Source organism: Colossoma macropomum, unplaced genomic scaffold (assembly GCF_904425465.1).
Source record: "Colossoma macropomum unplaced genomic scaffold, Colossoma_macropomum, whole genome shotgun sequence".
In the NCBI taxonomy this organism is placed as follows: Eukaryota; Metazoa; Chordata; class Actinopteri; order Characiformes; family Serrasalmidae; genus Colossoma; species Colossoma macropomum.
The window spans coordinates 43,918,035-43,944,298 of record NW_023494795.1 but is presented as its reverse complement, the minus strand read 5'-3'; the positions used below and the strand labels follow the sequence as shown (position 1 = coordinate 43,944,298).

At 39.4% G+C, this 26,264-nt stretch overlaps 2 protein-coding genes across 4 annotated transcripts; both read right to left on the bottom strand.

Annotated features, from left to right (window-relative positions):
- Positions 1-2,750: 2,750 nt before the first annotated feature.
- On the bottom strand, positions 2,751-18,057 carry LOC118816019 (verrucotoxin subunit beta-like). Of its 2 annotated transcripts, XM_036582504.1 has the most exons (6): positions 17,507-18,057; positions 15,391-15,999; positions 7,372-7,467; positions 6,315-6,453; positions 4,169-5,805; positions 2,751-2,853 (listed from the first exon to the last, which is right to left on the bottom strand). In XM_036582504.1, the coding sequence occupies exons 4-6, from the start codon at positions 6,445-6,447 to the stop codon at positions 2,833-2,835; spliced, it is 1,791 nt and encodes a 596-aa protein (XP_036438397.1). In that variant the 5' UTR covers positions 6,448-6,453; positions 7,372-7,467; positions 15,391-15,999; positions 17,507-18,057; the 3' UTR covers positions 2,751-2,832. The 2 variants fall into 2 exon arrangements, with proteins under 2 accessions (XP_036438397.1, XP_036438398.1); XM_036582505.1 differs by lacking the exons at positions 15,391-15,999; positions 17,507-18,057 and having other exon boundaries at positions 7,372-7,548.
- Positions 18,058-20,768: 2,711 nt separating this feature from the next.
- LOC118816018 (verrucotoxin subunit beta-like) lies at positions 20,769-25,957 on the bottom strand. Of its 2 annotated transcripts, XR_005007844.1 has the most exons (5): positions 25,862-25,957; positions 24,488-24,624; positions 22,187-23,823; positions 20,959-21,103; positions 20,769-20,926 (listed from the first exon to the last, which is right to left on the bottom strand). XR_005007844.1 is itself a non-coding variant. In XM_036582503.1 (4 exons), the coding sequence occupies exons 2-4, from the start codon at positions 24,618-24,620 to the stop codon at positions 21,083-21,085; spliced, it is 1,791 nt and encodes a 596-aa protein (XP_036438396.1). In that variant the 5' UTR covers positions 24,621-24,624; positions 25,862-25,957; the 3' UTR covers positions 20,769-21,082. The 2 variants fall into 2 exon arrangements, 1 of the variants encoding a protein (XP_036438396.1); XM_036582503.1 differs by having other exon boundaries at positions 20,769-21,103.
- Between the last annotated feature and the right edge of the window lie 307 nt (positions 25,958-26,264).

Sequence of the window (26,264 nt, the reverse complement as noted above, 5' to 3'; positions counted from 1 at the left end):
TCTAACAGTAGTGAAATACACTACACAGTGTTCAGTCTCTACAATATAATGGATTATTTCCTCCATTTCTATTCACAGAAACAGAGAAGGCTGGGGCATCACACCACACTGTACTGACTGGTGTCCCTCACATGCTTGTTTTGATCAGAAACCTTAAAAGACTAATGCACATCTTCATATTTGGCAGTGTGAACCAATTTGCACATCAGCCTACAAATGGGACAACTGCTAAAATACTAGAGTATTCAGTAGACCAGTCTGCTTACCTCTTGTCTTTAGAAAAGAAACACCATTCTTTTCTGCAGGAGCACATGTGCCAGTGTTTCTTCTGAACAGCAGTTCTCCTTTAAAGTCCTCTTGAGGGCAGGGTCAGTTGAAGAGAGGGCTCACTGAAATATCTGACTGTATATGAGCATCCCTTCAAAGTCCCTAGGTTCTAAATATTACTAAGTGATTATGTAATTACTGTCACTTAGATAATGAGGTGTTGCTGTTCTTCATTAGGCACTAATGATATGAAACACATGGTAACTTATTGTTAATGAACTAGGAGTTAATGATGATCAGGAGCAATATAAAGTGAAACATATGGTAAACCATTAATGAGCAAGGTGTTACTGTGTTCTTCATTAGGAGTTAATGATGATCAGGAACAGTATTATGAAGTGAAACACAGGGTAACTCACTATTAATGAACTATGAGTTAATGATGATCTGGAACAGTATTATAAAGTAAAACACATGGTAACTAATTATTAATTAGGAGTTAATGATGATCTGGAACAGTATTATAAAGTGAAACACATGGTAGCTCATCATTAATTAACTGGGAGTTAATGATGATCAGGAACAGTATTATAATGTGAAACACATGGTAACTCACTATTAATGAACTAGGAGTTAGTGATGATCTGGAACAGTATTATAAAGTGATATACATTAGAAATAAAACCCCCTAAAGAAATGATGTACTGTAGTACAAAAAATATTAATAAAGAAATTCTGAAAAAAAGTAAGAGTAAATAAGTTGTTTATTGAGTCCTTTTTTATTTGTGAACAGTCCAAATGTGAAAACATCCCTGAGTTAGCTAGCCATATCACTGAAAATAATACACCCAAACAAAATGAAATCAAAATCTGTCATTACTACTGAGGGAGAAAGTCTGAGACCTGAGGCTGATCACAGCATGTTCTGCTAGTACATTAATTACACATATTTCTGTTTCATATCTGAGGCACAAAGTTTTACTGCCTGTTAGCTTAGCTCACATTAGCTAAATTGACTACCTAGCTAGCATGCACTCATAACAGAACATCAGCAGCAGCTGTAGGTTTAATAAAGCACTAACATGTGCTTATAATTCTGAAACAACACTGTAAAACAGACATTGTATAAGAAGACCGAACCTACTTAGCTCAGAATAGTTAAAATCAGATGTGTGTGTGTGTGAAGAATCTTTATAAAATTTAATGGAAATGTCCTAGGAAGAACCTTAGATTCATAAAGAACCTTTATATTATATGAATGCTTTTTAGCCTTTAAAATATTCTTCACATTTGCAAATCTCATCTTTAAACATGGTTCTTAATGGAACCAAAAGTGGTTCTTCTATGGCCCATGTGTCAAACACAAGGCCCGCGGGCCAAATCAGGCCTGCCACACAATCCGATCCAGCCCACAAAAGTATTTTAGTTTTCTATTAATATTAGCCTGTTTCACAATGTGCTGCACTACAGTCCCCAGCATGCACTGCAACGTAATGTGCTCTGACTCTGCTACTCCAGCAACAGACTATGGGACAGCGGTTACACCTCAATTCCACACCATTCTGCACAATTCCACACCAGTCATATCACCAAAATGCATGTCAGCGGCAGTTCAATCAATATAAACACTGAATGTCAGCTCAGCAGCTCAGAAACTGAGCCCAAGTCTTAATGAACCTTCAGCAAAGAAAGGATGTCTAGTTCAAGCAAATGGGTAGATTTAAAAGACTGAGCACCTGGGGACATCTAAATACTGAATATTTCAAGTGTTGTAATATTTGTAAAATGTAATATTTCAGGGTCTACTACATGTTTTTGCATATTTTAACAATGACCAGTTTGGGTTACAGCACAACATTAATTAAAAGTGAAATAAAAGCATTTTGTTTCTCTGGCCCACGGTTTCAATGAGATTTCTCAATATGGTCCTTTTACTGGTTGAGTTTGACACCACTGTTCTATGGCATCAATCGAAGAACCTTTGTGGCAGTTTTTTTTTCTTCAAAGAGTGTAGTTCTTTAGATTGAAGTGAACTGTTTAAGATATTGGCAGAAATTAGGTACTTGAAACAGACACCTTTGTGTAAATAAATGAAACATTAATTAACACAGAATCTTTAAGATCCAAATAAAATAACAGTATACATGAGTGTATAGCAGAGGTGTAATCTAAATCACTGTATATCTTAAACTGTAGCTCTGTCATAAACCTTGTTTTTATGGTCTTAATGTCACACAGTGCTTTTTAGTTTATTTTGTTAGCCAGTTAATAATAGACGACAAAAGGTGAGGACAAATAGGATGATTAATTTTTCTTTATACATATGCTGCAGTACTTTGTATACTGACAAGTGTGTTTTAGTTGAGGGGGTCCCAAGTTCTCAAAAAACTGGCTCAGGAGGAAAAAGTCTTGTCAAAGATCTATTTACTTTATGTGGAATTTCAGGATAGTGTACCAGCCAAGAATCGGACATGAGAAGCTGCAGTTCCTGAGTGCAGGTCTTTGCACTCTGTGAAGATTTTATTGAACTGCATTTTGTGTAGTTGTCTTGGTGAGTCTGACATTTCATAGGGTCTCGATTATGAGCTGCAATGGAAAATGAAAGTCTGTGATTAGTCATACAGAAAAATGTGTGATACTCATTGGGGGCATTTTCATCACTGACAAATCTGACTCTCACAAGTGTGATGAAAACAAGTAACATAAAATGAATAGCGATGCACCAGAAAGAAAATTCTTGGATGAAACCAAAACCAAAATCCAGAACACACCGAAAAAAGCTGACAATGAGTAACCAGAAGGAAAAGAAGGGAAAGAGTAGAACAAGTTGCCTTGACAAAGTCATTGCTGTGGTATCCCAGATGTTTGCTAATATCTATGTGTATACATCAACTGGCCACCTCCTTGTTTTTAAACTCACTGTCCATTTTATCAGCTCCACTGACCATATAGGAGAACTTTGTAGTTCTACAGTTACAGACTGTAGTCCATCTGTTTATCTGCATACTTTACCCTGTGGATGACCAACACAAACTGTGCAGCAGCAGATGAGCTATCATCTCTGACCTTACATCTACAAGGTGGACCAACAAGGTAGGGGTGTCTAATAGAGTGGACAGTGAGTGAACGTTGTGTTTAAAAACTCCAGCAGCATGAATGATCCACCAACCAAATAATACTTGCTCTGTGATGGTCATGCGGGGGTCCTCACCGTTGAAGAACTTTTATTTTACTAAAAAAACTGTTTTTGAATGAACGCTTTACATGTCCTGTATAGATCTGCAAGTTTTGTGGTTCTAGCTAAAAAACTGTGAGCTGTGGAAAATAAAGCATAGAGTAATAAAGCAAAAAACAGTAAACTGGCTTTGTTAAACATACTTAATGAACAGTACAGTTGATTACCATATAGATTACAGTTTGTGCCACAAAGTCCAATGTTCTCGACAACAGAGAATGGACGGTCATTCAAGTCAATAAATTCCATTATTTTTGGTTCAGTTTTGCAGACTGTGGCCACAGATGGCGCTGGTGTGTTTGTGACATGCTAGTAGTGTTTTTTAAGAGGTATCAAACCTGTAGTAGAGACGTTTTTGGGTGTTATACCCTCTCGTGATACTCAGCATGAACAGTGATTATAAATCTTGTGTCTTAAGTCCGTCATAGAAACTGGGAACGTTAGACGTGGCTGATATTTTCACTGTTGTTCTGACTGGTGCAGGACAGTGAAGAGAACAAATAGTGTTTTCAACAACTATTTCTGATTTTCATTAAAATTATTTATAAAGTCTTAGATTTTGTTACTGGGTTGCAAGCCTATTTAGTCTTTGGCCTTAGTTTTGGCCTTTGTTTTCTTTCAGCCAAATGCTATTTCGGTGCATCCCTAAAAAAACATTTTCCGTACCTTAGAGTTTTGCTTGCCAATCTGGAACTCATACTTGGTGCTGGGCAGCAGGTCTGAGATCACCAGGGTTTCTTCTGTGTTTGGCCAGGTCAACATCTGCTCCAGTGCCTTGTCCTCATCACCTGCTTTCTTGTATGTAATCGGTTGAGTAGCTGTCTTGGCTGAGCGTCTGAGGGTTATGCTGCTTGAGTCGACCTCCACAACCTCCGGCTCATGTTTGTTGTGGTAGTTTACGTAGTCCAGATGACAGTTTGTATAGAGTCTTACAGCGGCACCTGCATTGTATGGGTAGTCGATGTAGCTGATGATGGACAGATGGCGATTAGTAGCACCTTTGCAAAAGAGTTTCAGAGACTCCCTCATGACCTTTGAGACTTCAGGAGATTTGTACCAAGGAGTTTTTTCCTTGACAGACGGTTGTGGATCCATTTTAGAGTCCATTTTAGTGAACGTGTCCGAGAGCAGGCAAGCACTGAGGCACTCCAGGTAAGGGTCATCTTGTCCAAGGGAGGTAAACACAAACGCCCACACGCTCTTATTGCTAGGATCGAACAGCACTTTGTCGATGTCTTCAGGAGCTATGATCTGAATATCTGGTACTTGAATGTCGTTTATGTACGATTTGATGATGCTGAGTTCAGTCTCCCTCTCTTTCAGCCAGGCATCCATTTTACCAGGCCCAAAGGGTGACTCCTCATGAAGACTGAACATCTTCTCCAGCTTTTCTTCCTTCTCTGCTCCTTTCCTTATTTCAGGAAGGAGATGGAAGAGGTTGTCTTTCCACACAAGCATATATTTCTCAATGTTTGCTCCAAAAGCTTTCATCTTCTTAGTGATGTCAGTGGCCTGAATAGAGTTGCTTTCTTTAGAGATGTCGTTCGCTCTCATTTGCGCGGTGCTCAGCTCCTCCATTATATTCCGTAATTTAATGCAGTTGATTTCGCTGACCTCGTGCTTCAGCTTTGGTGCCGAAGACATAACTTCTGAAAGCGGGACGAGCCAGAATTTCTTGGGCACCACCTTCTCCCTGTTGGACCCGAGTAGTTTGGGGAGGTCTCTGTAGACTTTTACTGCCTGCTCAAAGTTGGTTGGGTTCTCCTCCAAATCGAAATCGCCGTAGAAGGTGCAAGAAAAGTTCTGTACTTTCTTTTTCTCTTCCTTTGACATCTGAATCTTTCCTTCAGCACTGACTTCAAACAGGCTCATCTTACTCAGCATGGTATTTAGGTTTGTCGTAATGCTTTTCTTCTCGGTGTGGGTTGTTGCCGTTTCGCTGAACACCATCAGCGCTTCTGCGCCGTATTCCACTCCGGTAATCACGTGGGTGGCACTTAATTTGTGGATGGCCTTTTTCTTTCCCATTTGGCTCAAGTTAAGGTGCTCAGTCCTGGTCATCACGCTGTACTGGATAGTCGCTCTGCACTCCTGCGTGGAAGACGATCTGTCGTTCAGGTAGGTGGACGAACCTCCAATCTTTACTAATCCTGCGTATATGCTCGCACTAAGAGAGGAACTTATTTCCAACAGTTTCGCTTTTTCTTCCAGCGAGTCAGACAGAGATATGTTGACAAAGGTTTGCGGCCTCTCAGTCACAACCTTGTTCTTCTCTATGCTTTCCATGTCCCACAGGTAGACTCCTAGAGAAAGAAGAATGCATCATAAAAGATCTTTACAGTTGGGGGCAGACTGTGGTCTCACAGGGCCCCTAAAGTATCTTTGGAAGCCTCCTTAACTCTAATAAGTAAGTAAGAAAGTAAGTATATAAATAAATGAGGTATTAAAGGAGAATTTAAGGTGTTTATGTGCACTTTTTGCAATGCAACTAAATACAAACTTAAATGTACTTTTCTTTTAAGCCAAACTGAATTGTAATGCAGTAACAGAAGTAGACCTGAACGATTTCACTGAATGTTACACACTAATATTATTGTCACAAAACTTCCCATTGAAATGGCAATAACAAAATCCCAATAATAAACATTTATAATACTTCTGAGGCCTGACAATGAATGACCTTTCTGTCATCTATTTTTAGTCATCTGTACTTATTTAATAGCTATTCGTTCATCTAGAACTGCAGTGGATTTTTTCACTTGGGCGTTGTGGCCTGGTGAGTAATACATCCCTGTTTACAGTCGACTCCTACCTGGAACGAAGGAATCGTTGCGGCAGTCGTACGTCATGCCCAAATGAAGATGTCGTCCGACCGCTGCAACAGCAATCGACTTGTCCGATTTCACCTCAGTGCGTTTCAAGATTTTGAACATGTTGCCGTACATCAGATGCTGGAAAAAAAAATTCAGCATATGATAAGCATTAGATCATGAACATTTCTGACGTGTGAAACTGTGCAGTAAACTGGTAATTTAAGTAACCCATTTACTTTTAAAGCTGATATATAGAAGTACAAGTACAGTTTTATATACTTTTTAGCAAGTGTATAGGATGATGAAGTACATGCTCTGTCAGATAATGCAACATATACAGTGCCCTTCATAGGTGTGTACATGCTGTTGTGTGCTGCTCTCTTTATATAATTTATTAGTTTAATCATTTTTGGGTACCTTTGAGAAAGAAGATTTGTGGGGTAAGGTGTCCTGTCATCTTATTTTCATTCCTGAATCTAATTTATTTTGAAATCTCATCCGAATTCCTGCAATTCATTACTTTGTGGTCAGTTGATTAAATTTTTGTTATCATAAAATAGTGATTGATAAGTTTATATTAAGAATGGTATTTTAGACAAGTTGTTTGTTTTTACATATATATATATAGTGGGGTGCTTTGGAGAGTAACACATTTGTTTTTATTTTTTATATTGGTGTTTATTTTTTGGAAAATGTAAAGGCCTTTGGAGTAAAAAGTTGAGCAATAGACCCCCTTTAGAGTTTGTTTGTGAGTTTTGCAGCTCAGCAGAGTTTTGTCCATACCTGATCAGTTCTGTTGTGTTCACTTATATGTTTTGTTCACTTATATGATTATATGATGAACAACTGATTAATGCTTTTTAAAAACACCATAAAAGTTCAAAGATTAGCAATGATTTCACACATATAGTAATCATAATGTTTGAAAACCCCCGGTCAATTGATATGTGTTGTTGATACTTTTAAGTGAGAATAAGTAACGTATTTTGAAATAAAAGAATATATATATATATATATATATATATATATATATAGCACCAATAATAGTAGACTTACCTGCCTAGATCTGCTGCTATCTGTGTCACACCTTCTGTCTCCTGCTGTGATCTGGAGTCAGTTAATATAACTTCTGTGTGTGCAGAGTCACTGGTGCTGTGACACATTTGTGGGAGTGGCATCAAATAATGACATAACATATTTGTGTTTAAGGCTTAAAAGACAAACTTCCAACTAAATTCGTGCATTTACTTTTTCTTCATTCAAACATTAACAGTGAAGTAAAGGGTGGTGCCTTGCATAAACTTTTAGTTTATTAATTAAACCCAAATGTTTAATGATTAGAACATTAAACATTTCAACATGTTGTAACGGTACAACCTGGAACAGAAATGGACTTCATCAAGATTTATACTATTTGATTTACAATCTAGCAGACTTTTTATTTTGACCCAAAAGTTAATTCAACAAAAATAGCAGACATTTCTTGTTTGCATAAGTAAGGATCTTCCAAACTTTGACTGCAGTTTCAGCTGCAAGTCTTCTGGGATATGTCTCTATTAGCTTTGCACATCTCATATTTTTGTCCATTCTTCTTGCAAAATTGCTCAAGCTCCATCAATTTCAGTTCCCAGATGGATGGAGGTCTGGCCTCTGACTGGGCCATTCTAACATGTTCAGGTTCTTCACCATGGCGTTGGCAGTAAGCTCTGGGTCCTTGTCCTGTTGGATGGTGAAGTTCCAATTCAGGCTCAAAGCTCTGGCAGACTGGAAAAGGTTTTCTTCTAGAATTGACCCATATTTATATCTATCCATCTTGCCCTTGGGCCTCAATTTCCCTGTCCCTGCTGATGAAAAGCATGCCTGCAACACGATTCTACCACCACCATGCTTCACTGTGGGGATGGTGTTCTCTGGGTGATGAGTACTGTTGGGTTTCCAGCAAACGTAGGCCACATTTTGCCTCCGGAAAACATTCTGCATATAATATAACCCCCAACAACAAGAAACCTCAGAACCCTTGTAAAAATGGAGAATAGACTTTCTGGAGTATTTCAAAGGTTCATTTGTAAATGCAGTGTTTTCCAGTTTTGCGGCTTCTTCATATCCATAGTATTCAGATGACATTACTCAGTCGTGCTGCCATTATGTTGGTAGGCAACTTCAAGTTCATCTTCTGAATCCAATAGAACATCTTTGGGATGTATTAGAACAGGAGATTGGCAGCATGAAAATTCACCTGAAAAATCTGCAGGAATTGCATGATGCAATTATGTCAACATGATCCTGAATCTCAAAGGAACATTTCCAATATCTGCAATCCATGCCATGAAGAATTGAGGCTGTTTTCAGAGCGAGGCTGTTTTCACTACTAAGAAACAAGACATGTCTAAAGATAAGTCCAAGGCACAAATCCAGAAGGTCTGCCTCAGTAATAATCCTTTGTCCTGATCTCCCTCTCTTCTCTGCAACAAAACCCTCTCAACACCCAGGACACATAGATCTGAAGAAGAATGTTTAGCTGATTTAAAATTATGAAAAACAGAGAATGTGTCATCCTGTCTATGTATCACACTCATATATTCAATTATTCTGGTCCACAGAGCTTGTTTAGTTTTACTAACATGTCAGGTTAGACTACACATTTTGAGAAGAGGTGGTAAACAGCAAATTGATATCCTTTTCTTGTGATCTACAAGAGGTTTCAATAAAAGGATCTGAAACTACAGGACAGAAAGTATGACCACTACATGTCGACAGTACTCTTGGGCTTAAATTTCTCTCAACCACTACATTTCAACAGTAGGCTTTCATGAGAAATGTAGCAGTCGTGAGACCTTTTTTCTTAGTCAACCTAATGATGACAATGGTCTTCCTACTCAATTTTATTTACTGATATGACAGAACTGATACTTCTAAGAAATTATTTTCTGTTTGAGAACTCTTTCTCTTGTAGATCGAAGGCAAGGCTATGGGTGGCCATTATGACCCCTGATTATGAAAATCCTTACTTGCATTACTTGAAGGAACAATATGCTTTCAATAACAATCCTTTTTTAGTAACATTATTCTGTTCAAAAGATATATTTATTATATAATATGATAAATTTCTGTATCATTCATATATATATATATATATATATATATATATATATATATATATAAATAGTCTTTTTTATAGTAAAAAGTGGCTGTCCGGTTCCAATACAGTGCAGCCCAGTAGTCAGCCCAGTAGTTTACCAGACTCTGACATATTTATTCGTATACAGCTGGTATTGAGGCTAGAGTCCAGATTCTATACAAGGACTCATGTGTCTGAGTATCCACAAAATTGGTTTGATTCTGCCTTAAATAAGGTATTTTTTTCACACCATTTGGGACTCTTGTACAGAGTGGTTATCTGAGTGACCATAACCTTTCTGTCAACTTGAACCAGTGTGTCCATTCGTGGCTGACCTCTCTCATCAACAAGGCATTTCCATCTGCAGAAGTACCGCTCTCTGGATATTTTTCCTTAATCACACCGTTCTGAGTAAAACCTAAAGCATGTATGCGTGAAAAATCTAAGGAGATCTGCAGTTATAGACATACGCAAACCAGCCTGCCTGGCACCAGCAGTCATGCCACAGTTAAAATCATTGAGATCAATGAGGCAGGAAGATGGTTTCAGTTGGGGCTGCTGAAATTTTAAGCAGCATCTACATGATGACAGTGCTGTTGCATAAATGCTCAATGTTCATGATGCAGAACTGATAACTGATTCAGAAATGATTCTGTAATTTCATGTATTAAATAAATTAATAATCTGTTCGATGTAATGTTAAAGTCTGATGTGATTTAATGTACAGTAAATTCATTTGTTCTATCTGAAATACAGTGAAGCACAAAATCATGAATCTCACAAGAATGTGCTGCTGCACTTAGCATAACTCACAGAACTGATGCTGGAAGCTAAAACAAACAAAGACTTTTGGAACATTCTCAAAGACTCAAGAATCTCTTTTCATGACAACAAGGTATTTTGTTCTACCGGTAGAATGCCTTTGTTTCATGCTAGCGCTAAGCACTATTTTGAATTTTTATTTGTTTACAAGTTGTGTACTGTATGTTCATTTAAATATATGATTCTCACAGCATGATGAGGCATGGATACATCAGTGACGAGCCCTGCCAAAGAAATAAATGCCTGTTTCAAAGAAACGACTTGTGTCTGTGGTGTTGTGAAGAGAGCCACAGTGAGCACTTGCCTGCTCAGTCTGGGTAAAAGAGACCACAGCAGATAACAACATGGCGAAGATCCAGTGCATCAGATAAGTAAAGCCTATAGCTGGTATACTGATTGCACGCAGTGATGGTTAGACTGTGTTGAAAGCTAAACACAGGAAGCGCTCTGCCACAATTTTCATGATAAGCTGTTGTGAGAAGTGGTTCTTCAAAATTGCAACTAAGGACCCAAGTCTATTAACATGCTGGCAGCCTACATGTATGGGGATAAATTTAATGTGCCAGTGCCTGATATTATAACATGTCTCAGGGTTTAAAGGGGAACTCCACCCCTTAAGCAAGGTTAAAACGAAAACTTAACTTCAAGCAAGTGAACAGGCTTAAGTGAAGATTAAAGAAAAGGACATTATTATTGGTTAAAACTGAGATTTTGTAAAATTTTGTTTTATGAGAAGTAACTGAGCTCAAGGGACAACTTAAGTGAAGTTTAAAGGGGAACTTAAGGTGAATTTAAGAGTGAGTTTTTGTCTGTACAAACTGTCTAACACCTCAGAAAGGCCACCTTCATCTCTAGAACTGGCTGAGACCAGTTTAAGCATCATGGTTTACTTACAACAAGTGTGCAGGTGCTTCCTCTTGCATATACACACTATCTACTGAACTATATAAAATGCAATTGATAGCCAACTTCCTCTGTTCTCAGCTCAGCAGACTGCCTTTGCACTCTGTTGATTTGTTGAACCTTTCTTTGCAAAGTATTAAACTTCAAAGACACTCTGAGTGTTAAAGCCTTTATTTCAGGCTCTCACCCAAAAAGAATAATTACTTTTTTCCATGACACTCCACTGATGTGAAAACTTTTCTTGTGTAAAGGATAAGTGATTTAATGCATTCCTAAGCATGTTATCTCTGCAGTTAACGTTTACACATACATATTGTGCAAAGTAATTCCCAGTATTCTTTTACTGTTCAAAATTGAAGTCAACTTGAAGTTCAGACAATTTTAAGCACTGCTTTTATATATATATAAAATATATTTAATATATACATTTATTAACAACATTCCTGACTACTACATTTAGGCTTACTGTAGCTTACATTTACACATGGCCTAATAGAAATCCAATTACAAGCACTGAGATCTGCTGTAAAAATGCTGATTCACCTGCTCAACCTGAAGCTACAGATACCAAACCTCCAGAAAATGTAGAAAGGCTACAAAGACTTGAAAGAACCTGAACCCTAACAGAAAAGAGAAGGAAGGCTGAAGAGTGTACAATGTTGGTACAGATCAGCTATGAAAAGTGAGGTATCATGCAAGAATAAGCGAGGAAATATTGACAGATGAAGCCTCCAAGGATGAACTGAATGAACTGATTGAGAACATGGAAAGCGCCTGTTCTGATGTAATGGCCATTTATGAAGAGTTATGTCAAGTGTAAACATAGAAAGGTTGAACTCCTAGAAGGATTAAAGTCGTTAAATGCTGCAATAGTAGCTTGAGTAAAGATCTACAATCAATTTGAAGAAAATCTTAAAGCAATTGCTCTGCTGCATAATATTGAAATAGCAGGGGAACCCCAAGCCCTCCATGCCTCAAGTGTCCTATTCATTCCCCAGTTTCTACCAGTTTCAAGTCAAGCTGCTACTCCCCAAAGTCTGCAATTGGTACTTTAAGCTCCACCAATATCAGTGCCTATGCATTGAGTGCAGAACAGCTCAGATTTGGTTGATTAGCTAGCAGAAGCTATAAGCACCAATTTTCTTCCAAAACAAGACCCTGCATTATTCTCTGGAGCTCATTTGAAATTCAAAGACTGGTGACTATCCTTCAAATCTACAAGTGAGAGAATACAAGTCAGAGAAAAGGATTTCATTGCCATTAGTTTCCACACAAAAGTTTATTCTGGCAAACAGGCTACACATTCCAAATTCTGAAATGGCTCTAAAATGGCCTCATTTGGAACAATTGGCAGGAAAGATTCCACCACCATTGGATTGCAAAGAAGGTCTTCTGATCGGCTATAACTGTCAACAAGCCCTTCTTCCAAGGGAGATGCTGTCCAGTAAAGAAAATCAGCCGTATGCACAGCGAACTGATCTCAGCTGGCATGTCGTCGGCTGCTCGAGTCCAGCACGTGATTATTGTGATGCAATACGAACCAGTCACAGAATCATAGCACGACAAGTGACGCCTGCTGTGTAACCATTAGTTGAGCTAAAGAGAGACGTACACTTTGTGTGCAAACTTATGTCAGAGATTATTTCAACAGACATAATCAAGGCTCTCCACTTTCACAGATCACACCACAGTCAACAACCCAGTCTCAGGAAGACCTTGTCTTCTTGTCTGAAGTGAAACATGATGTAAGGCAGAAGGAAGACAGCCACTACAAGCTCCCGCTTCCATTTAAGATGGATATACCCAATCTCCCAGACAATAAACAACGTGCAGTTTATAGGCTCACCTCCTTAAAGTGATGGCTGAGAAGAAATAAACAGTATTGCAAGGATTATGTCCAATTCATGAATGACATAAGAACCCATGGAGATGCTAAGGTGGTTCCACAGCCTGAGCTCAATAACCAGGCAGCATGTTATATCCCGCAACATGGAGTCCCCATTAACCTGGGAAAATATGTGTGGTTTCCGACTGTTTGGCACACTCCCAAGAAACCTCTCTAAATGGTCATCTCTTGACCGGGTCAGATCCGACTAACACATTAGTTGGAGTGCTGTGTCAATTTAGAAAGGCCCCAATAGCCATAATGTGTGACATGAAAAGAATGTTCCACCAATTTCACATTGCAAAGGAACACCCAGACTACCTGAGATTCCTCTGGAGGGACATAAGTGATCTGGACTCCAAACCTTTGGTGTACATGATGAAGGTGCACCTGTTTGGGTGTTCGTCCAGAAAGGCATCTACATTGATGATGGTTAACAAGTGTAAAGTCACCTGCTGAAGCCATACATTTAGTAGAAGAGTCAAGCGCCTTGTGCAGAACAGGAAACCTTCAGCTGCAGTAGTTTGTATCCAATAACAAAGAGGTGATTGCCGCAGTACCACCTGAAGAACATGCCCAAACCAGAGATCTAGACATGGCTTTAGGAGGACTTCACATTGAGTGAACATGTGAAGTTCAATTTCGCATCAAAGTGGATGAATTTTAATTCAGGGTCTACTGACAAGGAGAGGAGTTCTTTTTACCGTTGCATCTGTCTCTGATCCGCTAGGGTTTGTGGTGCCATCCAACAGATTCTTCAGGCGCTATGTAGAGACAAAGTAAGCTGGGACAAAGATCTTCCTGAACATATTCTGCCACAATGGAAGTCATGACTTAAGGATCTGCCTTACTTGGCAGCCCTGAAGATTTCAAGAAGTTACTTCACATCAAGCTTTGGCGAAGTCATGCAATACAAGCTCAACAAGTTCTCAGATGTAAGTTTCAATGGAAATGGTGCATGTTCATATCTCTGGGAAATAAGTGAAACAGGACAGATCAATTGCTCATTCGTCATGGGATGCAAGAGTAACCCTTACCAAACTACAACTACCTCAACACTTGAATTGTCGTCAGTAGTATGCGACAGCAATGTCATCAAAAGGGAGCTTGGGATTAAAAACTTGCAAGAGTATTACTTGACCGACTCAAAGGTGGTCCGTGCCATGTAAACAATGATGGCAAGACGTTTTACATGTTTTGTAGCTAACCAGATCCAACACATAAATCAAGCACAAACTCTAAGAAATGGAGTCAGCTCCGAAAATAAATCAGCCGACCACGTCTCAAGAGTCTCATGAGTGCAGTTCAACTGAATGGGTCTAACTGGCTGAATGGACCTGACTTACGATGTGGATCGGCCCATCACTAAATTGTTGTTCACTTGCCTATGCTCCAGAGCAGTACATGTAAAAACAATAGATGAGTTGAAAAGAGATGCGTTTATGAATGCACTTCAAACATTTGTAGCTATCAGAGGACCTGTACGCCAAATAAAGTGCAACCATGGAATGAATTTAATGGGCAGAGAGAGGAGAGAGTTTCTGAATTGCTTATGGGAATACATCAAGAATGTCACCGAGCAATCAGCTGTAAATTCATAATGAACATCCCATCAGCAAGCAATATGGTGGAGTTTGGGAGCATAAAATTTGAATGATCCAAAGTATCCTGACTGCCATGTTCAACAAGTCTGCAAGCAGATTTTATACAACTCTGAGAACATTTCTTTACAAAACAATGGCCATAATGAACAGCAGGCCAATAAGTGTTCATCTTCACAATCCTACTGGTCCAGAACCTCTCACCCCCAACCATATACTAACCATAATATCATCAATTATTCTGCTCCCTCCCTGGACAGTTCTGCAAATACTTCTATCTGTCTAAAAGATGGAGAAAGGTGCAGTTCTTAGCCAATGAATTCTGGCAAAGATGGAAGCGGGAGTCCCTGTTAAACCTCCAACAATGACAGAAATGGCAAAGAAAATCACAAAATCCACAAGTAGATGATATTGTGATTCTACAAGATGACAGCGCACCAAGAAATGAACAGAACCTTGCCAAGAATAATGTTAAAAAAGGACAATTTATTAAAACTCAAATAATACAAAGAAAATGAAAATGAAAATCTAATTACCCTCAATAACCCAAGCTTAAGATGACCATCAATGGGAATTAGGAAATTAGCTCAAGCACAAAAGCTATCAACATAAAACAAGAGAAATCACTGTGCAAGGCAGCCTTAAAAGTAACCAGAATAAATGTATCAAATAAGCCCAATTTCTCCATATAAAAATATTTCTTTGAAAGGAAGAAGAGAGGACAGCAGTCACGGAGAAGTCTTTACCACACCAACATGACCTGGCTCAGCCCCTCAATTCTGCAGCAGTCCTCCCAGCAGCTCTGCAGCATTGCGTCCCAACTACTGATTAAAAGAAACACAGGACAGGAGCAGTATCTGGCCAACAGCGGGCGATGCCAGTCAATACTTCTAAAATGATAGCATTTATTTTCCCACCCAATGGAAGCCACTGTAACGCTAGGACTAGCAGGGTATCCAATATCTACCCATAATAAAACAAAACAATACTTGTAATACTTTGAAACAATACTTACAGTTTGCTCGGAAACGAGCACTGCCAGGGATTCCAGGGCCTAGGTGTAAATGTCGAGCAGCAATGTCAACGTTCATTCTCTGCCCGAACCAGCCTCCAAGCAGCCACTGCACTCTATCCGTTTTTGGTGTTCAATGCCCAGTGTCTCATGGCCTGCTCTGTTGCTCAGTGCTTCCCTGCTCAGCCCTTTCAACTCCACATGGCCTCCAGACGGCAATTACTGCTTGTCATTTGCTGCTCTGAATTAGCTGTTTGGCATTTCTGTGCTTGACATAGCTGGCGGTTAGCTGCTCACACAGCGTCAACTGCTTTCCAACAATCTTCTCGACCAGTCTCTTCATCTAAAATGAAAGAAAGTAGTCTTACCCTACAGTGGCCACAAATGCCACAATGCTCATGTTCCAAGCTCCACAAAAGTTCCATTCTGCTTGTCCATAATACAGAATACAATTTAATCAAACAGTCTAAAGATGACAGCTTGGAAGAGAGTAAATGCTTTAATAAAATGGCCAGAAAACCAAATTCTTGAGCATACAGATAAATATATATATATATATATATATTTAGAACATTCATTCTAGTGTATTAAAATCCCACATACATAGAGGAGAGTGACCAATCAAACATTTCTATGTCCCATGTTTGTCTCAGACATTGAACCCAAACACATATATAATAAAAGATGTAATATAAATACAAAAACCATCCCACACACACACAAAAGGGAAAAATAACGCAATCCACACAATTCGACCCCAAAAAAGAAATAAACACAAAAAATTTACCCATCTTGCATCTGCTCGTCTTTAATATTGTCATTTCATCATTCCTCTAACATGTTTAGTCTCTGTTATAAGCTGGAGGCACCCCCAGGCTCTCCCTTGTTGAGTGCCTGGGCACTGCCCTGCTAGTCCTCAACTAAATCAAGGTTCAAAGTTGCATAAAACCAACCTACTGGAGCTTCAGGTTCCTTCCCAGCATTTCTCTTACTTGTCATAGGTTCATCTTGGTGGAATAAAACACATGGCTCAAGAGCCTTCCAATATAAAACTCTCTCTCTCCCTCCACTCTTAGGCTTTACCCTGCACACTTACCTATCTGTCCTACTTGGTCTAAGACCACATAGACTGTAGGGCCCCACCAACCTCCCAAGGTACCCCAGCCCTGCCTTCCCAAATCTCTAACCCACACTCTTTATCCTGGCAATAAGGAAGCAGCCTTAAAAGCCTTAAAGTCATACTTGCGTTTATACTGGCCTGTAGTAGTATCTGCGTTCTTTTTCGCCTACTGAAAAGCAAAAGACAGTTTGGAATGATGACTCTGTACTCACTCTTGTCTAGTGACCCTAGTTTGGGAGGCGTCTATGCAAAGGGCAACATCAACTGACAGGCAGCAGTGTCGGCCAAAGATGAAATACGATGAGGCATACCCTTTGGAGATGCACAGTATTGTTATATGCTAGGGGTTCTGGGAGGTAGTGGCTCCAGTGACTTTGCTTCTCTTCCTGTAGAGTTTGAAGCATACTTAACAAGGTCTGGTTTAATCTTTCTGTCCTACTATTTCCCTTGGGGTGGTAAGGGTTTGTCTTACTCTTGGCTACTTCATACAATGTGCAAAATTCCTGCATAAGCACAGACTCAAAGATAGGGCCATGAACAGAATGAAACACCTTAACTGTGGTAAGGGCAGTCCTGGCTCACGTTGGAACAGCCCATACATAACATATGAGAAGATCAGTTGCTACTAGGATTTTTGGTAGGTGTCATTAGGTCTTCATAAAGACAGAAACTCTAAGACCACAACCTCAGGAGGAAAGGAGACAACAATGGGATTCAAAGGAGCCCTTACCTCTGCTCTGTCCTTCTGCAGGCTGCAGGTAACACATCCAGCTTGAAAGTCCTTTACCTCTTCCTCCATCTTTGGCCAGTAGAATCATCAAACATACTCAACAAAGTTTGTTGCACTCCCACATGCCCCACTGTTTCATGATACCTTTTCCATACTTCTTGACATTGAGAAGAAGGGCAAACTACCAGAAGGTATCTTTTGTGTGTGTTTTGATCTATAACTTGATAGCAAAACATCTGCTTATGGCATGTAAGCGTCCCCATCTGCTGTAGGAGGTGCTTGGCTCTCAAAAACACTCCAACTGCACCCCTGCCAGCCGGCGGAAGCCTGGGACATCTCAACAGAGCATCAGTGTTAACATGCTCACATTATCCATAACCACCTGGTTTGGTTCTTCCACCTCACAAGAACAAGCCAAACTCCAGCACATATTCAGGACAGTAGACAGGATTATTGGACGTAAACAGCAGGGTGATGAAGCGCTCTGGCAAAAACAGCTGACCCCTCTCATCCTGGACATCACCTCTTCCAGAAATGCCCCTCTGGTAGAAGATTCTAAAACCAGCAAAGCCAGACCTGCTAACAGCTTTTTCCCAGAGCTGTAGTGCTTATTAACCATAGTGGACCATTTTTGAATGATTTGTACTCAGTCGTATAACAAGAACACATATATATGTCATATATGTTATATAACAATTATACATCTAACAATGAGCCTTGCTGAATCTTGAATCTATTGACTAGTCAACTACTGACCCCTACTGACTGACTCAGGTATTGACTAGTACTAAACGTCTCAACTCCTGACCCCTACTGACTGACTCAGGTACTGACTACCAACAGGCAGTTAAGCAAATATTGCACTGTTTATTCCTCCTGCAGAGCTTAGGCCTCATTTGTTAACCAACCAAGCAGCTCTTTCAGTTGCAGAGCAGGACTGACTGACACTTCACCCCATTGTAGTTCTCCCCTTAGAGCAAGACCAACAAACCCAGAGCTGCTGTTTCCCTTTCATATATAAACAGATCAACCCAGGAGAACACTGGCAGGGGATAAGCTACAATAGATTGTTGATTAGTTGCTTAATAGCTTTTAGCTTTTGTGTCAGTTTGTCTTGTAGGACTGAACTTAATTCAGATATGGGCCTGTGGGAGTGGTGTGGTGTGCAGTCTGCTGAAGAGGTCATGTTGAAGTCATTCTAGAAGATGTTTTCTTCCCACTGGACTGGCACAAATCAAGTTGAGAAAGAAAAGAAAAAAGAAGAATATAATAGAAAAACTAGAAAAAGCTCTTATTGTCGTGGGCTGCTTTTTTATTTTGTTAGCCAGTAAACAATTAACAATAAAAGTTCTGGACAGATTTGACTGATTTTCTTTATACATACGCTTCAGTGTTTGTATACTGACAAGTTTGTTTAAGCTGAGGTTCTCAAAAAACAAAGGGACTTCAGGAATACCTGAGTTTGAATACCTCTGATCTAATCTATTTACTTTATGTGGAATTCCATCAGGATAGTGTACCAGCCAAGAATTTGATACCCTTTATTTTAAAATTGAACAGCTGGTAGATTGTCTGCTTTATTTATGCATTCATCACGTCAAGCAATGATAGGTTGAAGCCACGGATGCATCGATACCAATACTGGTATGAAGGAGGATCTGCTCACACAGAGAAGAGTTACTGACTCCATCACAGTCGGACACAAAGCCGTCGCTCACTATAAACATTCTGCCTTGGCAGATTCCCACCAGGATACACTGAGAGATTATAGACTGTTTATAAACACACAATCACAACCACTTCCATAACACGGGTGGAGACACACAGGCCAACAAAACGGAGGAGAAAAAGTTGACATTTGCTGCCAAACTCCCTCTATGCCGTCTTTACTCTGACTGAATTAATACAGTGATTTTTCTTTAAATCAGGCTGTAGAGAGACCGAACTGTCCTACCGTGAACATCAGCGCCTGCTTTATCTTCAGCGCTCAGTGTTAGCAGCGCTGCTCAGCGTCTCAGCGTGTTGCTCAGTACTCGGTTATTCTGAGTGAATCAGCTTTATTGATAACGGTCTGTAGTCAGAGCGTCTGTAGAGGCTGCGTTTCCCGTAGCAGGTCAGTCAGACGGAGCGTTTCGTACAGTGTGAGTTTATAAATCGTAGCTTTGTCTGAACACGATGGTCTATTCAAACAGACAGTGAGAGTCACCAAAGAACAAGAGCTCTAACATCACACAGTGTCTGTCTGGCTTCAGCGGACATTCAGCTAAAGCTCAGCCAGCTAAATAAAAGACCCCAACAAGACGGAAAACTAGAAGCGTGAGCCCCTTGGATGCGCTATCCTTGGATGTGATTCCTGCTGTCACTGTGCTGCTGCTGAAAGAGACGGATGAGGATCAAAACTATGAAACCTACTTATAGCTTTTCTGACAGGGAACAAAATCCACTGTTCTCCACTGCAGTGCTACTCGATCCAAGATAACAAATGTAGCATAGCTAGCTAACGCAGTTCGTTCTAAGTAGGTTACTCAGTCTGGTATGATGAGTACTAAAAAATATGTGCTTGTACTCGGCCTGAAAAGACTGGTATCGATGCATCGCTAGTTGAAGCTCTGCACTTACATTCACTAGTAAAATCAAAAAGGCCACCAGCATTAGCAGATCTAAAATGAATCAGATGTTTGAGAGAGATAACAAATCTTTATTAATCCCTGGAGCAAAATCTAGGTGCTTTGGTAGCATTTATAATTACATACAATATAATACAAGTAAGTAAAATATTTATAAAAGAATTAAAACAAATGTAAGTATATATAGAGTTTCCAATGAATATATAAACAGCACTCCACAAAAGGTAGACACCACTCTTCATTTATTTGATCAAACCAGCCAGTCATTCATTTTTCAGTTTAGGTAAAAAGCAGGAAACATAGCTAACAGCAAATTACAGAGAACAACTAAATCTACTCTCAGCTGTGTGAGTCAGTGAGTCACTCTTTCCCTTTATTCCAGCTTCCATTCTGTTCAGGAGACTCACTTTCAGTTCCTCAAAGAATCTGCAGACACACCTCCAAAGTTCAGTCTTAGAAGCTGGTTGACCATTTTCTGAAGTAATCAAACACATTCAGTGATGTTAAGGTCTGGACTCTGGGGTGGTCAGTCCATTGGTTCAAGTGGACAGTTTTGGTGGTCTACCAGGTCTTCCAGGTGGTTGTTAGAAGTACCGTTTTCTCTGTAGCCTTTAAACATTTTTTTGAACTCCAGTTTTGGAAACTCTACTTATTTTCTCTTTCCTTGTGCAAGTAGATTATCTTATATGTAATCTTCTCACAAATACCTCCTGAAAAGTCATTATCTTGGCTTCATAACTATTTTTACTGAAAATTAAATAAATGAAGGGGAGTCTCTAACTTTTGCACAGTACTGTGTATGGATGAGAAGCTGCACCAGAGTACCTGATGTGCTGCAAAATTGTGGTGCATCTATGCAGATGTGCATGTGTAGTGCAAAAGTCCAGTAAACCTCTGCAAGATTTTATTGAACTGCATTTTGTGAAGTTCTCTTGGTGAGTCTGACGCTTCATAGGGTCTCGATCATGAGCTGCAATGGAAAATGAAAGTCTGTGATTAGTCATACAGAAAAATGTGTGATACTCATTGGGGGCATTTTCATCACTGACAAATCTGACTCTCACAAGTGTGATGAAAACAAGTAAAATAAAATGAATAGCGATGCACCAGAAAGAAAATTCTTGGATGAAACCAAAACCAAAATCCAGAACACACCGAAAAAAGCTGACAATCAGTAACTAGAAGGAAAAGTTAGTGAACAAACTAGTGAACGAGTAGAACAAGTTGGCTTGACAAAGCCATTGCTGTGGTATCCCAGATCTTTGCCAATGTGTATGTGTATACACCAACCGGCCACTTCATTAAACCCACCTCCTTGTTTCTACACTCACTGTCCTTTTTATCAGCTCCACTGACCATATAGTCTCACTCTGAGGTTCTACAGTTACAGACTGTAGTCCATCTGTTTCTCTGCATACTTTGTTACCCTGTTCTTCAACAGTCAGGACCACTACAGGACCCCCCCACAGAGCAGGTTATATTTGGGTGGTGGGTTATTCTCAGCACTGCAGTAACACTGACGTGGTGGTGGTGTGTTAGTGTGTGTTATGCTGGTCTGAGTGGATCAGACACAGCAGTGCTGCAGGAGTTTTTTTTTTGAAAAAAACCTTTCTGTATAGACTCTACAATCCTGCAAATTTTTGTGGTTGTAGCTCAAAAATTGCAACCTGTGAAAATAGTACAAAAAAGCATAGAAAAATACAACAAAGAACAGTAAGCTGGCTTTGTTAAACATACTTAATAAACAGTAAACATCACAGTTTGTGCTACGTCTGACATCCTCAGCAACAGAACAGAGTGGTATCAAACCTGTAGTAGAGAAGTTTTACTCTTCTGTCTTCATACTCCTGAATAGTGATTATAAATCTTGTGCCTAAAGTCCATCATAGAAACTGTGAAAGTTACACGTGGCTGATATTTTCACTGTTCTACACTGACTGTTGAAAGACAGTGAAGGGAACAAACAGTGTATTTAACAACTATTTCTGTTTTGGCCTTTGTTTTCTTTCAGCCAAATGCTATTTCAGTTCATCCCTAAAAATAAATTCTGTACCTTAGAGTTTTGCTTGCCAATCCGGAACTCATACTTGGTGCTGGGCAGCAGGTCTGAGATCACCAGGGTTTCTTCTGTGTTTGGCCAGGTCAACTTCTGCTCCTGTGCCTTGTCTCCCTCACCCGCTTTCTTGTATGTAATCGGTTGAGTAGCTGTCTTGGCTGAGCGTCTGAGGGTTATGCTGCTTGAGTCGACCTCCACAACCTCCGGCTCATGTTTGTTGTGGTAGTTTACGTAGTCCAGATGACAGTTTGTATAGAGTCTCACAGCGGCACCTACAGTGTATGGGTAGTCGATGTAGCTGATGATGGACAGGTTGCGATCAGCAGCACCTTTGCAAAAGAGTTTCAGAGACTCCCTCATGACCTTTGAGACTTCAGGAGATTTGTACCAAGGAGTTTTTTCCTTGACAGACGGTTGTGGATCCATTTTAGAGTCCATTTTAGTGAACGTGTCCGAGAGCAGGCAAGCACTGAGGCACTCCAGGTAAGGGTCATCTTGTCCAAGGGAGGTAAACACAAACGCCCACACGCTCTTATTGCTAGGATCGAACAGCACTTTGTCGATGTCTTCAGGAGCTATGATCTGAATATCTGGTACTTGAATGTCGTTTATGTACGATTTGATGATGCTGAGTTCAGTCTCCCTCTCTTTCAGCCAGGTGTCCATTTTACCAGGCCCAAAGGGTGATTCTGCATAAAGTTTGAACATCTTCTCCAGCCTTTCTTCCTTCTCTACTCCTTTCCTTATTTCAGGAAGGAGATGGAAGAGGTTGTCTTTCCACACAAGCATATATTTCTCAATGTTTGCTCCAAAAGCTTTCATCTTCTTAGTGATGTCAGTGGCCTGAATAGAGTTGCTTTCTTTAGAGATGTCGTTCGCTCTCATTTGCGCGGTGCTCAGCTCCTCCATTATATTCCGTAATTTAATGCAGTTGATTTCGCTGACCTCGTGCTTCAGCTTTGGCGCCGAAGACATAACTTCTGAAAGCGGGACGAGCCAGAATTTCTTGGGCACCACCTTCTCCTTGTTGGACCCGAGCAGTTTGGGGAGGTCTCTGTAGACTTTTACTGCCTGCTCAAAGTTGGTTGGGTTCTCCTCCAAATCGAAATCGCCGTAGAAGGTGCAAGAAAAGTTCTGTACTTTCTTCCTCTCTTCCTCTGACATCTGAATCTTTCCCTCAGCACTGACTTCAAACAGGCTCATCTTACTCAGCATGGTATTTAGGTTTGTCGTAATGCTTTTCTTCTCAGTGTGGGTTGTTGCCGTTTCACTGAACACCATCAGCGCTTCTGCGCCGTATTCCACTCCGGTAATCACGTGGGTGGCACTTAATTTGTGGATGGCCTTTTTCTTTCCCATTTGGCTCAAGTTAAGGTGCTCAGTCTTGGTCATCACGCTGTACTGGATGGTCGCTCTGCACTCTCGTGTGGAAGACGATCTGTCGTTCAGGTAGGTGGACGAACCTCCCATCTTTACTAACCCAGCATGTACACTCGCACTGAGAGAGGAACTTATGTTTAACAATTTCATTTTTTCTTCCAGTGAGTCAGACAGAGATATGTTGACAAAGGTTTGCGGCCTCTCGGCCACAACCTTGTTCTTCTCTATGCTTTCCATGTCCCACAGGTAGACTCCTAGAGAAAGAAGAATGCATCAAAAAAGATCTTTACAGTCGGGGGCAGACTGTGGTCTCGGGTGGCCCCAAAAATATCTTTGGAAGCCTCCCAACAATAATGATAATACATACATACATTCAAACATACATACATATATACATATATGCTTTCATATATGCAAACATACATTTATACAAACAAACATAAATAAATGAATAAATAAATTATGTATTAAAATAGTCTTGAAAAGTGAGATGTAACAATAGTATTCACTGTCATAATAGTGCGCTAATAGTGCACTTGCAATGCAAATTTCTTTTTTGTTTTAAAAATGAACAGAATGTTCCTCATCAAATGTGATAATCTAACTGTTTTCTGTCTAAATACAAACTTGAAGGTCTATTAAGCCAAACTGAACAGTAAAGCAGTAACAGAAGTAGACCTGCACTATCATTACTATTGCACACCATCTAAAACTTCCCATTTGAGCAGCAACAACAAAATCCCAATAATAAACATTTATAAAACTTGTGAGGCCTGAGAATGGATGACTATTTAGTCATCTGTACTTATTCAACTACTATTTGTCCACCTAATATTCAAATCTGCAGTGGATGGTCTCGAGTATTTGAGCCCCCTTGGCCCGGTCAGTAACGCATCCCTGTTTACAGTTGACTCCTACCTGGAACAAAGGAATCGTTGCGACAGTCGTACATCATGCCCAAATGAAGATGTCGTCCGACCGCTGCAACAGCAATCGACTTGTCAGATTTCACCTCAGTGCGTTTCAAGATATTCAACACCTTGCTGGTCATCGTGCTGGAAAAAATGAGAGAAATTTCAGCGTATGATATGCATTAGACCGTGAACATTTCTGATGTGTGAAATTGTGCAGTAAACTGGTAATAAAAGTAGCCCATTTACTGTAAAAGATGATACATGGAAGTACAAGTACAGTTATATATACTTTTCATCAGGTGTATGTGTTGATGAATACGCTGTCAGATATATAATGTATGTAGTGCCCTTCGTAGGTGTGTACATGCTATGTGTTGCTTTACCTCAATCTTCTGTACATACTGTAATTTATTAGTTTAATAATTTTAGGGTGCCCTGGAGAAAGAAGACCCTTGGAGTAAGATGTCCTGTCTCCTTATTTTGATTCCTGAATGTAATTTATTTGGAAATTTCATCCACATTTCTGATATTCATTACTTTTGAAAGTTAGTTGATCACATTTTTGTCATTGTGTAATAGTGATCTATGAATTTATATCAAGTTATTTGAGAAAAGTCATTAAAATAAATGATAGTTGGGTGTTTTGGAGAGTAACACATTTGTTTTTATGTGAAAATGTAAAGTCCTTTGAGGTAAGAAGTCCCCCAGACATGAGACAAAAGACACCCTTTAGAGTTTGTTTGTGAGTTTTGCAGCTCAGCAGAGTTCCGTCTACACCTGATCGGTTCTGCCATGTATATCAATCGTTTATATTCAGCAATTAACTGGTGCAATTTTTCTTATTTTTACAATAATAATAATAATAATAATAATAATAATATGAAACTATTCCACAGTCTATTTTACTGTCATTTGTCTTTTGCTGTAGATTATTAAACTGTACTGGAATCATTAAGACATCAGTTGATTGAATCCTGCTCTTAGTGCTGTACTTTGATTTAAAAAAAAATCAAAATCTAGAAATGATTTGACATGTACAGTTGTATGCAAAATGTTTGAACATCTCAGGTCAATTGATATGTGTTGTTGATTTTTTTAAGTAAAATGACATTGGAAAAAATCAGAAAATAAGCTTTTATATTTTATTTTACTCTACAATTTGTTAAATTCACTAAATAAACAGCAATTGTGCATTAAAATGTGCAGAATATGACCACAAGCATTTGAACCGCTGTAAATTAAACATTCTGCATAAATAATAATAAAAGTGTAAGAAAAGATGAGCATTTTTTGTGCAATTCTGCAGCTTTTTCAAACACACTAGACTTTTTTTTATAGTATATACATATTTGTATAGCAACAATAACAGTAGACTTACCTGCCTGGATGTGCTGCTACCTATGTCACACCTTCTGTCTTCTGCTGTGATCATTCAGTGAACTGGAGTCAGTTAATATAACTTCTGTGTGTGCAGAGTCACTGGTGCTGTGACACATTTGTGGGAGTGGCATCAAATAATGACATATTTGTGTTTAAGAGTAAAAAGATAAACTTCCAACTAAATTCATGCATTTACTTTCTCTACGTTCAAACACTAACAGTGAAGTGCTGTATGTAAGCTTTTAGTTATTAATCAAACCCAAATTTTAAATGATTAAAATATTATAAATTGTTCAGCCCTATTCAGAACTGAACCGCAGTATTCATCCCCTTGAACGTTTTGACGTTGTAGTCTGGAACAGAAATGGACTTCATTAAGATTTCTGCTCTTTGATTTCAAA

Excerpts from the sequence above, each read along its gene's own strand:
- LOC118816019 (XM_036582504.1), bottom strand. The coding sequence starts at position 6,447 with ATGTACGGCAACATGTTCAAAATCTTGAAACGCACTGAGGTGAAATCG. Across the intron at positions 5,806-6,314 it reads CAACGATTCCTTCGTTCCAG|GAGTCTACCTGTGGGACATG; the intron begins GTAGGAGTCGAC and ends TTCTTTCTCTAG. Across the intron at positions 2,854-4,168 it reads TTGGCAAGCAAAACTCTAAG|CTCATAATCGAGACCCTATG; the intron begins GTACGGAAAATG and ends TTTCCATTGCAG.
- LOC118816018 (XM_036582503.1), bottom strand. The coding sequence starts at position 24,620 with ATGACCAGCAAGGTGTTGAATATCTTGAAACGCACTGAGGTGAAATCT. Across the intron at positions 23,824-24,487 it reads CAACGATTCCTTTGTTCCAG|GAGTCTACCTGTGGGACATG; the intron begins GTAGGAGTCAAC and ends TTCTTTCTCTAG. Across the intron at positions 21,104-22,186 it reads TTGGCAAGCAAAACTCTAAG|CTCATGATCGAGACCCTATG; the intron begins GTACAGAATTTA and ends TTTCCATTGCAG.